At 35.7% G+C, this 11826-nt stretch overlaps 1 protein-coding gene across 1 annotated transcript; it reads left to right on the top strand.

The window, feature by feature from the left end:
• The first annotated feature begins 269 nt into the window (after positions 1-269).
• Positions 270-9040, top strand: LOC113783785 (anthranilate synthase beta subunit 2, chloroplastic-like). Its single transcript, XM_027330004.1, has 8 exons — positions 270-421; positions 1965-2344; positions 2436-2506; positions 2893-2930; positions 3037-3147; positions 3977-4076; positions 5024-5159; positions 8643-9040. Exons 2-8 carry the CDS (start codon positions 2063-2065, stop codon positions 8745-8747), a joined length of 843 nt encoding a protein of 280 aa, XP_027185805.1. The 5' UTR covers positions 270-421; positions 1965-2062; the 3' UTR covers positions 8748-9040.
• Positions 9041-11826: the final 2786 nt, after the last annotated feature.

Raw genomic sequence — 11826 nt, 5'->3', positions numbered from 1 at the left:
CTCCTTCACAGCCACCGCGTCGCCTCCCATTCCCCTCAATTCTAATCACTACTCAACTAAACCCATTCTCTCTGTCTAAATCCTCCTTAAATTTTACCCAACCAAGAATCCCAGATCGAGCTGATATTTTCGTCGGCAAGTGATCGGAAGTAAATCTTCATCTTTTTCTTGCTGATATCTTCGTCTTTGTTTTCCTTGTGCGCTTAAATTTTTGATAACTAGGAGGGAACGGGTCTGTGGCGTCTGTCTCTGTTTCTGGTTCTAGGTTTCTGTCTCTGTTTCTGTTGGGTATCGCAAGTGAACTGAATTTCTGGTCTAGTAGCAAGTTAGAAGAGCATTTCTGTGGAAAGCACTGATTTTCCGTCGACTTCTCAGATTTTCCGTTAATTCTCTGCTTCCTCAATCGAGAAAAGGCTCAGAGGTATTTCACTGCCAAATTTTGCTATTTTTTCTTCGTTCTTTCCCCTCATTTACTCGTGGATTATTCTTATTCAGGCCAATTTTGCTTTCACTTTTTTAACCTTTCTGTGTATTTAAATTTCACTGCTGATTTTCCCCCTTTTATCCTGTTAGACTGTTACAATTTTTGGTTTAGCTTTAATTCGAAATTAATCAAACAAAGGATAGTTGTTTGCGTGCATATAAGATGTTTGTGAAAAACCTTAATGAAAATGTAAATACGAGAGCATAATGGAACAAGAATTCTTTCCATGTCCTATGATATCGTTTATAAGCAGTTCAACAACCATGACTTTTTTTTAATTTTATTTAACGTTATTTACAATTATATTATCGTAAATAAACATTTATGATAAGTTGATTTCTTTCCCCCGTCCCCCCCTTGCCCCTCACCCCCGCTCCGCCCCGCCCTATTGCCATCCCTAGTTATTCCAAGCCAAATTCCTAATTTGACACCCCGGACTTCACTCAACTCCAGTACTAAATTTCTAAAATCTCTGTCGCTTTGTTTTCACCTTCTTGCCGCCGCCGATCTTTGTCGCCATTGCCGACGGCACATCTGAAATCCCCAAGTAAGTTCCTACTAGAGAGTACAAGCTCTATACACCAATTTCCAGTCTCCTCTCGTACGCTCTGTCCAAAGAGTCCAAACCTGACTCCCTATATATTCTGAATCAATTCCTGCTGTCTTCTCCGGTTCTCCATCCGATCCCCGGCAGAGTTGCAGAAGTTGGGAAGGTTGGTTGAAAACAAGGGTTGGAGTGATCTTTGTTTAATCAAGTAAGTTAATGTTCTGCAACTGGCTAATTTGGTGCAAACTACAATGTTCACTTTTTAAAGATAAATTTGCTTGTGCTACATAAATGCATCCTTTAAAAGTCAGAATTGCATTATTGGGGTAAATGCTATCTAATTTTGATGTACAGATTCATTGAAGTATAAGAAGAAAGGGAAAAGCGTAAATGACCAGCAATGTGGAAGCAGTTACTAATTTAATTTCATGTGATCTATTTGTTAAATTTCAGGCAAAACACGTGCAAGAGCTTTATTTGGGACTTTTTCTTTAATTCTTTTATTTGAATTAATGAATTTCCTTTGTTGCTTTCTATGTGTTTGAGGAAATGTCAAAGTTACTGAAAATTTTGGGATGCACCTCTTTTGGTAACTCCATTGTTGCTTCCTGAGATATGCAGAAATCAGGATAGCTACTTTTAGTCTATACTTTTAGTTGGAATTGCAGAAACTAGATAATTACTTTTTTTATTAATTTTTTTGGCATAAGAATAGACACTAATTAGATTTTAGACGTTGAAGTTAAAAGCTACCTCTTATGTTGCTTGAAAGTTGAAATCAGTGTTCTAGGTTGATATTTAGCATTCACTCATCACTTTCTTTTTTTTTTTTTTTTTGGCATTCTTGTTTTTCTTTTTCTCTTTTGGCTTAACTGAGGTAGGACGGAAGTAGACTGCTAATTAAAAACTGGAAATTTGTCTTTCATATTTCAGCTGACTCTGTCACTCCTAACTCCTCCGCCGCTGCCGCCGCTGCCGCCGCTGCCGCACCCTTCTCTCAAAAGCTTAGAAAAAAACGGCCATTTCAGTCAATGGCTTCCGTTGCAGCAAATCCCTCCTCCATTAAACAATCTGTGTTTCTATCTCCATCCTCTTTTCTCAGCTTCCAAACCAGCCCATTTAAAGGAAGCCAATCTTTCATCCAATTCAAAACCCCAGTTGATAACAAAACTTCCCTATCGATTAGGACGGTGTGGTGTTCGCAAAAATCCAGCGTGGCCCATGTCATCAACAATGATGCTCCGAAAAAGCCTACTGGAAATCCCATTATTGTAATTGATAATTATGATAGCTTCACTTACAATCTTTGCCAGGTCTGGCCATTTTTTTAGCATTTTTGGGTTTTCTTTTTGTGATTTATTTTCTCAATTTGCTAATTTTTTTTCCTGGGTTTCTGTTTTGAAGTATTTGGGAGAGCTCGGGTGTAAAATGGAGGTTTACCGGAATGATGAGCTGACGGTGGAGGAATTAAAGAAGTAAGCTTTATCTTGTTTCTTTGGGAGAAATTCTTGTATGCCAGGTTTAAGTGAAAAAACAGAAGGTACAACTGAGTGGTTGTACTTTTGCTATTGGTGTTTGCCCTTTTCAGGTGTATGAGGTCTGACTTGACGTTATTGATTTCCTGGTTTTTTATTTTGTTTTGCAATGTAATGATCCTTGGACTGCAGTAAGTTTTGTGTAATGACCAAATAGTCCCTCATTTCATGCATGTTTACATTTAACCTGGCCCTCTGTAGTTGCGTGATTTCATGCAGAAAGGGTATTCTTGATGAGGTCATTGTTTGCAAAAATTTTGCAAACATCACATCAATTGTTTAGAAAAGGCCAAGTAATTCTTTTATTTTGTTCATGATTTTTATAGGAAAAATCCAAGGGGGATTTTGATATCTCCAGGACCTGGTGAGACTAACTTTTATTCAATTTTTTAAATTTTTGTTGGAATCTTTTTTTTTCCTCTAGTGAAACTTATCTATCATAATGATTGCTAATTTTTTTGCAATAACAGGAGAACCTCAAGATTCAGGAATATCATTGCAAACAGTATTGGAACTGGGGCCAAATGTACCATTATTTGGCGTGTGTATGGGGCTGCAGTGTATTGGGGAGGCTTTTGGAGGTATCTTTCAGTTCCTATAATAAACTGCTAGAGAATGTGTTTGAATGGTTTATCATTGGTTCAGAAGAATTTCTGCTAAGAAAATGCAGGGTTTTGATCTCGTACTAAACAAATTGAGATGGCGCAGTAACTTTTTTTTCTTTGTTCCATCCATGTCCAACTGAACAAGATGAAATATTTGGATCCATTGTTTGAATTCTCCAAACAATTATTGCAGTCATATGATAGAATTCTCCAAAATCCTTACATGATACCTGTCAAGATGGCATAGTCAAAGTCATAATAGTGGTACATGCATTGTGAATTTGATGCTTGCAACCCCTGACGAATTTGGTACATTCTTGATCTGGCCAATCAGATAGTAAACCTTTGCCAGGACTCATTCAAGTTGATTAGACTCTATTTACCAAATAAATCAGCACCTCGGGTCATCCATGTGAGATTGAACTTGTCAGAATACACACAACCGTAAGTTTTCTGAGATTCAACATGCTAGGCTATTCTTACAAGTAATATAATCACTGACTAGGCCAAGCATCATGGAATTCGTGAGTTTCTTCTCATGTTGAAAGCTTTTCCATGGCCCATTAACATTAAAGTAAGGATTAAGGACCAGTACTACGAGAAAGAATTGGATGGAGGCCACTATAATGGACTTGGATCTGACTCAACGATGTTATGTATCTTGCACAAAAAATGTAGCCATGTAAATTCTTATTTGTTATTTAAGCCTACAATGGATTTTGAGGGGCCTGTTTTGCTATTCTTATTCATGTTTCAGCTTACGCTGCTGCTTTGGATTCTCTGGTAAAATTTGTTTTATGAGCAGGGAAAATCGTGCGCTCACCTTTTGGTGTGATGCATGGAAAAAGTTCTCTTGTGTACCATAATGAGGGTGAAGAAGAGGGTTTGTTAGCCGGCTTATCCAAGTGAGTTGTTTTGTTTATGACATGCACATAAGTGCTCTTGAACCAATTTCTGCATGTTTGGAGCTTGTTTATTGTCAATAATGGTCCCTGTCATGTTAATATGCAATTGTTAAAGCATTTAATCCTGAATATCTGGAAGTATCAGAGTTTTTCCATTACTATTGATGTGATGCATTAGAGCTTGATTCAATTCTTGATCTTTGCCCTTAAGATTCACGTTATGACTCTAGGCCCACCTTTTAATGAACAACTAGGAATGCTCCTTGCAGAAAGCTTTTTCTGATACCAAAATATAGACTAGTGAAGTCCCATATAGATGCTTTGCACCAGCTACACTTACCAGTCTGAGAAATAATATAGTGAAACATGTTGCAAGCTTTATATGCAGAGGATAGTCAATTATTATTGTTGGCCTAATTCATACTATGGACTAAACTGGAACAATAGAAACTGATGACTCGTTGATGGGTGTGTTATTTAGCAGCTGCATGGTTATCTTTTTGCAGTTTGACCTTGCAACTTGGTATTCATGTTGTCATTGACTTCAAGCTGCTCATTTAGCATTCTTGTGCTCACAGACACAAAACGACAATTTGTTGGATAGAAGCAAAATCTTGAAGGGAACCTACAATCATTCTTGGTCCAAATTGTCTTGTTTAAGAGTCAAACATCCAGAATCTTCTTTAAATCTTAGCATGCATGGCATTAGAGAGTCAAATGGGAGTAATGTAAATTGCATGAAGTTGGCTACTTTAGCAAGCTTGCTGTGTGAGATGATAATAGTTTCTCAGGTCGTCGTCTAAAAGGGATTTGCTCTCGGCTTGATTTATCTCAAAGATGAAGACTGTAATTACTTAATGTGTGATCTTTGCATATGACTATGTTTTGTTTTGGCACCATCCTGGATCCTGTATATGCTGATACCTGGATTTGTGTTTATGTTGCAGCCCTTTTACTGCTGGTAGATACCACAGCCTTGTGATTGACAAGGAAAGTTTTCCTAGTGACAAACTTGAGATAACTGCTTGGACGGAAGATGGACTCATTATGGCTGCTCGTCACAAAATATATAAGCATCTCCAGGTAAGGAGTTTACTTCCCAGCCTTCCTAAACATGTTCCAAGAACACATCTCATGCATGAAACATTCACACATTGGGATAAAGATGTATTGTGCATGCAGCGGAGAGGCATTCTTTTGACCCAACTCCCACAAATGGTCCATCAAATTCAACAGGTTTAATCTGTGCATGTTTGAATTTTAAAAATTAGGAACCATAATGGACTATATTAAATAATTAAAATTAGTAAGACGTTGGAGTTGGAAACTTCAAGTTGATGGGACTATAAATATAAGATCTCCAATGTACTTCTCAGCTAAGTAACTTAGTGGAATATCTATAGAAGTTCGTTTACCAGTTTGCCGTGGCCACGGGGTATTAGAGCGATACAAGTTCTGTTATTCCATTATTTCTTTTTGTTGGAAACTGATTTTAAATCTGATGCTGGATAGTTTAATTATATATTGATTTTAGAGGAGAATAGTAGAAGATCCTATTAATAAAAGGTAAGTGAATTTCCAAAACTTGGATACCCTACCTCTCTGAGGAATGGGAAGTAAGAATCAGAACTGGCTCTAACGTTTCGAATTTATCGAACATATTGATGCAGCCACCACTTGTAAAAGTTAGAGAGGAAAGCCTTCATTGCAATTGATCTTTTTAACAACTTTGTTCAAGAAGCTGGCTCCTGGCTACCTGGCAAATTATTTTAGAGCTCACTGGCTGAATTTGATCTTTTCATTTTGCTAAGTGATGTGCTTTCAAAGGACCCCAAAAGACATATTTGACCTGACCTGATTGCAAATGTCTGATTTCGTAAAAATCCTTGACCTTTAGCAATTCCTTATTTTTCTTCTCTTCAATATTCTTTTTTATATTTTTAATTATTCAAATGCAAATCTCCTCCTGTCCCTTTCTCTGTTGCAAGTCTCTTCCCCCCCCCCCGCGAGAAAACATTGCTACAGATCTTTTGTAACGTCTTTCTTTCCTGCACTGCCATCATCCTTCTTCTCCTCTTCCTGCACTGTGGCTTTGTGGTAAATGCCTTCAGGACATCTGATTCTCCCCATACGGCAGATTGCATGCATTTATTTTTATCTTTCACACACGTGGGTTTGGGTACTTGTAAGATTTTTTGTTTTTTTTTTTTTGGTTATCGTATTCGTCTGGTTTTGTATGTGTGCATGTATTCTGTGTTGGGTAAATTGAGAGAAATAGCTAGGTAGATCAGGTGGGAAAAAGAAAATGGGGAAGGATACTGCTTACTCAGGCCGTGAACAATATTTTAAAGTCAAATCCTACATTATGTGTCCTGAGGCAATGAATAAGGAAAGAGTTGCAGTTGTATTCATTTAATCCTCAAAAAGATGGTGTCATGTTTGTCATCTTGGAACTTTTAGGAGATTTTCAGTAATCAGATGATTCAGTTTTGTCAACCCTGAATTCTATTCTGTCAATGATGAACAAGATTTTCAAGGTACTTTCATCAAAACAACCCATGAATGGTGCTGTTTCAAGGATGTGCTAGTGTTTCTGAAGGCCATTTGAGCAAGTTAAACTACTTAAAAATTTTCGTCTTTTTTGGAAAGCACTTGTCTTTTGAGGAAAAAAAAAAAGTCAAGGAATGTGAGTCGTAAAGGAAGATAATATCGGTTGGATAATTTTATAATATTGCTTTGATTTTATAATATTTATATTGATTTTATAATATTGGCATTGTTGTTATTGACTAACAATCAAAGGTGATAAGTGAAAGAAATTAAATGTTAAGGGCTAAAGTGAAAATTATGCTATATTGGGATTTAACATGATCAACTTCACGTTTTGCTTTTGTCTGAAAAGGTAAAAGTGAACTTCTGGGTATATAATTACATTAGCGTATAATGTGGTAAAAAAAGCATTTCAACTTTAGAAGATGAACATTCTGCAGAGTTGACTACCTTCCATAATGTTAGGTTCCTGTTAGATGTATCCCGTGCATAACGCATCTCATCAGGGTTGTTAAAGGTATGATGCTAAAAATTGCAGTTAAAAGTATGATCCATTAAATAAAGGTAACCGACTAGGCGAGACTAGGCCTCAGGATGGTCAACTTTTTCGTATTTTCTGAGTTAACTTTCTTGGTTATAGTAGTCAGAGATGTGTAGGAGTTCATTCCTGTGGAGGTTCTTTTAATAGGTTTGTTATGCTTGAAAGTACAGAAGTTCATGTTGTCTGTCAAGACACTGAATCTAGAGGATAAGCTTCTCTTTTAATCTTGGGAAAAGAGTCCCAATGGCCCTCCAACTCTTTACCAGGTAAAGTTTTAGTCCTCCAATAATTAATGATAAAATTTTGGCCCTCAATCTAATAAAATAGAATATTCGTGGCCCTTCTGTCAAACCTAGCAGTTAAATTTGACGGGAAGCATCATCTTGCGAGACGTACGGCCAAATATTAAGGGTATTATAGTCTCTGAGTAAAGAAAGGGTAAAAACACTTTAACCACTGATTTTCCCTCCAACAATTTCCACCCCTTTTGCTTCAAAACCCTAGTGCGAAAAAATCAAACTATTCGATCCAGATGCTGCAGCGAAAGTGTTAATTGCTGTGCATCAACTGGAACCAGATAGTCACAATTCATTGCTTGCTCTTAGTCAATCCGAGTATTCTGCAGTGCTTGGGCATCTCAATGTCCATATGCCTTCACAAAACTCAAATTTCCCACCATCTGCATCTTGGGCTGTTGGAGGTAAATACATAAAATGGAGTTCCGGTTCTGAAGGTTCTGACAAAGTACTTGCGGAAGTGCTAGAGTACCTTGGTGTTGCAATAAATCTCAGACATACCTTTTTCCTTGTGTCTGGATCAACCAAAGGTAGTCTTTAATGGTTGACAAGAAGAATTCCATCCAAGGACCCACCATCACATGGCAGCCCAAGTCCTAAGCCTGCTGCCACTGATGCACTATCAGACTCAATTGCTCTCCCACTCCACTCCACTCCTACTGCCCGCTGGAAGCTGACGCCGAAGAAACAATTGCAGACATGGAAGCTTGTGGTGCAGGTGCATACTGCCTACGGTCTTGCCCTGCTGTTCCAAAAATTGATGAATCGTGATTCGGCAGCTGCCAACAATTTCCACCCCTTCTGCTACTTCAAGCCTCAAATTTATAATTCAGATCTGCAATCTTGATGGGTCAGTCAAAGCTCTCCCTTTCTAGATTTGCAGGTTCCTCCTTTAGAGACTAAAATGCCCTTGATATTTAGTTGTGCATCTCACGAGATAATGCTTTCCGTCAATTTTAATTGCTGGATCTGACAGAAGGGCCATGACTATGCTATTTTATTAGATTGAGGGTCAAAACTTTACCGTTAATTATTGGAGGGCTAAAACTTTACCTGGTAAAGAGTTGGAGGGTCAATGGGACTCTTTTCCCTTTAATCTTTCATCAGATTTGCATCTCTTATAAGATTTTTATCTTGTTGTACTGTTCAACCTGATGTTTTGCTTACTTCATAATGCAGGGAGTGCAGTTCCACCCAGAGAGCATCATAACAGATGAAGGCAAAACAATAGTTCGTAATTTCATCAAGATGATTGAGAGAAAGGAAGCTGAATCTGAGGAATGAACAGTTATAATTAATCTTGTCAAAGCATCATGTTCAGGGAATTCATAAATTCTCAAGACTAGATATTGCAATTTATTTGTTTGTTTTCTTTTTGGAATAGAATTGAAAAAACCTCACTGGGCTCTCCTTCTCTGTGTGGATATAGAATTGCTGCTGCATACTTTTCTACAAGGCTAAAACGCCTTATGTAATATTGTTAGGACTGTTTTTTCTGTTTTTTTTTTTTTATGTTGTGTATATAGAAAATGGCAATTGTTTTTCAAGTTCTGGCAATGCATGACTGACTTTTGTGATAGAGCTAGTTATGATTTTACAAATTTGCAACGCAATACCAGAAAATAGAGTAAAACCGAGACTCACATAAGTGTTTTTTTAAATATTTTTTAATATTTAACCTGCCATTTTAATTTATACATTGCATATTAATTAGTTTATGCTACTATATCTTGAGTTTTTCCACTATTACATTCATGGTACCAAATATTTTTAGAATGTCTTCAATAGTTTGTCTAATGGCTATGGGTGCAAAATGTGCATTGGTTGGGGGAAGAAGGGGGGGGGGGGGGGTTTCAAGTTTAACTATTTAAAAAGTATGGATTTTTCTAATAGGTGTCTAATAAGCAATACTTAAACACATTTATATTTATTCAATCTTATTATGTAAGAGTAGCCATATCGTCTACTATACCCTAATGGTTTCTTCTTAGTCGTTAAAAAAGTTTAAGAGTGAAGTGATCAGGTAACAGGTCATTGCACGATTTGAATTTCTTCCTTTCTTTCTTTCTTGTTTGGCTGAGAATTATAGGCTATAGTTTCGGATTCTTGTTCAGTCAGGTTATAGGTTGATTACATGGTTGGTCAGAAGCTGTGAGCACATACGATCTAGTTAGTCATCAACAAGACACTGTGATAAGCACAGGTAATTGTTGTCAAGGAGGTTCCCACTAATTAATATGTTGATGAAAGTATTACCAATATTACTCAAGCCTGTTTGGATTGCTATTTTTTGAAGTTTTTATAGAAAAATATATTATAGGGATTTGATTTATATAAAGTAAAAATGTGATTGAAAAATGTATTCATGGAAAATATAAAATTTTTTTGAAAAAAAATGGCAGTCCAAACAAAGATAATTTTATAGTTAAAATTTCAAATTGATCTATCTCACAAATTTGAAAATCTTTTGAAAAACTTGAATATTATTTTCCACTTTCTCGACAAAATGCACGTCGAATAGAAAGGTGATAGAAGAATATGTCTGACAATTTTCTTCGAAAAATTTAAATAATTGCAGTATAAATTAGATTATAGAGAGTAATTTGTTTCATTCATATCCTTTTCTTAATTCATTTTCCGTAAAGGTTTCTTGAAATATGCAATGTAACACTTGTTAGAAGAAGTGTACATATTACGAAAAAAAAAATGATTTCTATACATGCCAAAATAATCTGTCAATATCAATTTTTCAAATAGAACAAACCAAATAGATTATCCCAATTTCGCATAGCTTCTGCAACACGGCTTAATTGACGAAAAGAAAATTCAGTCATAGGCTCTTAGCCTTCCTTGATCGCCAGACGAAAGTCGTCCTTTCGTTTTCACAGGTCGATTGTTATAATATTCACAGGTCGATTGTTGCCTTCCAACGCTTCTAATATTCTATTTCTAAATTAGTCTTTATTTCCTGTGTCGCTTAACTTGTCGGTTTGATTAAGTTTATATTATCAAAAAGTCAGAGGCGACGTTGCAATTATACAAAAAAATTACAGAGGGGATAGAAACTGATTTAAGGGCAAAAGATTCGAAGCAATCTTCCAAACGAAATATCCGAGCAATTACTCTACCCGTGGCTTACAAAGGAAGCAAGAGGAAGAGAAAAGACAACAACAATGTAAACCAATATTTGATAATTTAACCGTGTAAAGCTTTGCTAGCTACAACCTACAACTATTTTTTATTGTCATTTTTTTTTTTGCATCTAAAATAAGAAGAAAATATTAATACTTAAAAATTTTTTGACTTCAAATTTTTTTTAATATTTTTCGTAAATATATTTTTAAATTTTCTTTTTACCTTACCTGCATCAAATCATTACAGTATATTTTTCTATGAGAATTCCAGAAAATAGCAATTGAAATGAGTTCTTTATTAGCAGCCAACTAACCATGTAATCCAAAACGGTCGTAATTACAAGTATGACTACTATGGACAGAAATAGGCAAGGATAGGGAGCCATCTTCGCATTGTTTGTCTAATGGAATTAATGTGTATCAAGAAGTGAAAACATTTAGTAACCTGGAGTTATATCAACAAAATTTACAGTCAGAAGGACAAATTGATTTAATCATTTAGTTCAAGAAATTAGCAATTTGACATGATAGCATGGCTTGAAGGGAAAATTATTGAAAATAAGCTTGAAGGAGAAAATAAAATGTGTGTTTGGATAGGAGTTTATTTGAGATATTATTTGGAAAACTTTATTGTAACACTTTTTTGTGATGTGATGTATATGAGACAAAAAATGATTAAAAAGAAAAAAAAAATGTATTGCAAAATGTGTTTGTGATGCAAGCAAATATTTTTTGTACGAATGAAGGCTATCCAAAATATATCTTTTTTTAAATAATAAATTAGTTGAAATAAAAAAAGTCAATATCCAAACTCAAATACACCTTAAGTCCCTTTTGGGTTCTACCATCTACGCTTAAAAAGGACTAGAAGACTAGTCTGTAATATTAAACGTATATCTCTTATCATAGTTGAGAAGACTACAGAACAAGGTTGGATTTAGTACCCAGGGAGTTGAAGACATATTTGAAAAATTGCTATTAGGTCAGTCATCCAAAGTTTAAAACCTCACACTCCTTTCAAAAAACAAAAACTCACACCCTAAAATCCACTTTCTGAGAATTGTTGATGTTTGGATTGCAATTTTTTACTAAAAATTTTTTATGTATTTCGTGAATAAATTTTTCAATCATCTTTTTACATCATATACATCAAACCGTTCCACTATATTTTTTTACAAAAACTCTTAAAAATAACAATACAAACGGGATGTTCAAGCCATCCCTATGTA

This window comes from Coffea eugenioides, chromosome 9, assembly GCF_003713205.1.
Source record: "Coffea eugenioides isolate CCC68of chromosome 9, Ceug_1.0, whole genome shotgun sequence".
NCBI lineage: Eukaryota > Viridiplantae > Streptophyta > Magnoliopsida > Gentianales > Rubiaceae > Coffea > Coffea eugenioides.
This window is presented reverse-complemented; position numbering and strand designations above follow the sequence as displayed.

Excerpts from the sequence above, each read along its gene's own strand:
- LOC113783785 (XM_027330004.1), top strand. The coding sequence starts at position 2,063 with ATGGCTTCCGTTGCAGCAAATCCCTCCTCCATTAAACAATCTGTGTTT. Across the intron at positions 2,345-2,435 it reads TCACTTACAATCTTTGCCAG|TATTTGGGAGAGCTCGGGTG; the intron begins GTCTGGCCATTT and ends TCTGTTTTGAAG. Across the intron at positions 2,931-3,036 it reads TTTGATATCTCCAGGACCTG|GAGAACCTCAAGATTCAGGA; the intron begins GTGAGACTAACT and ends TTGCAATAACAG.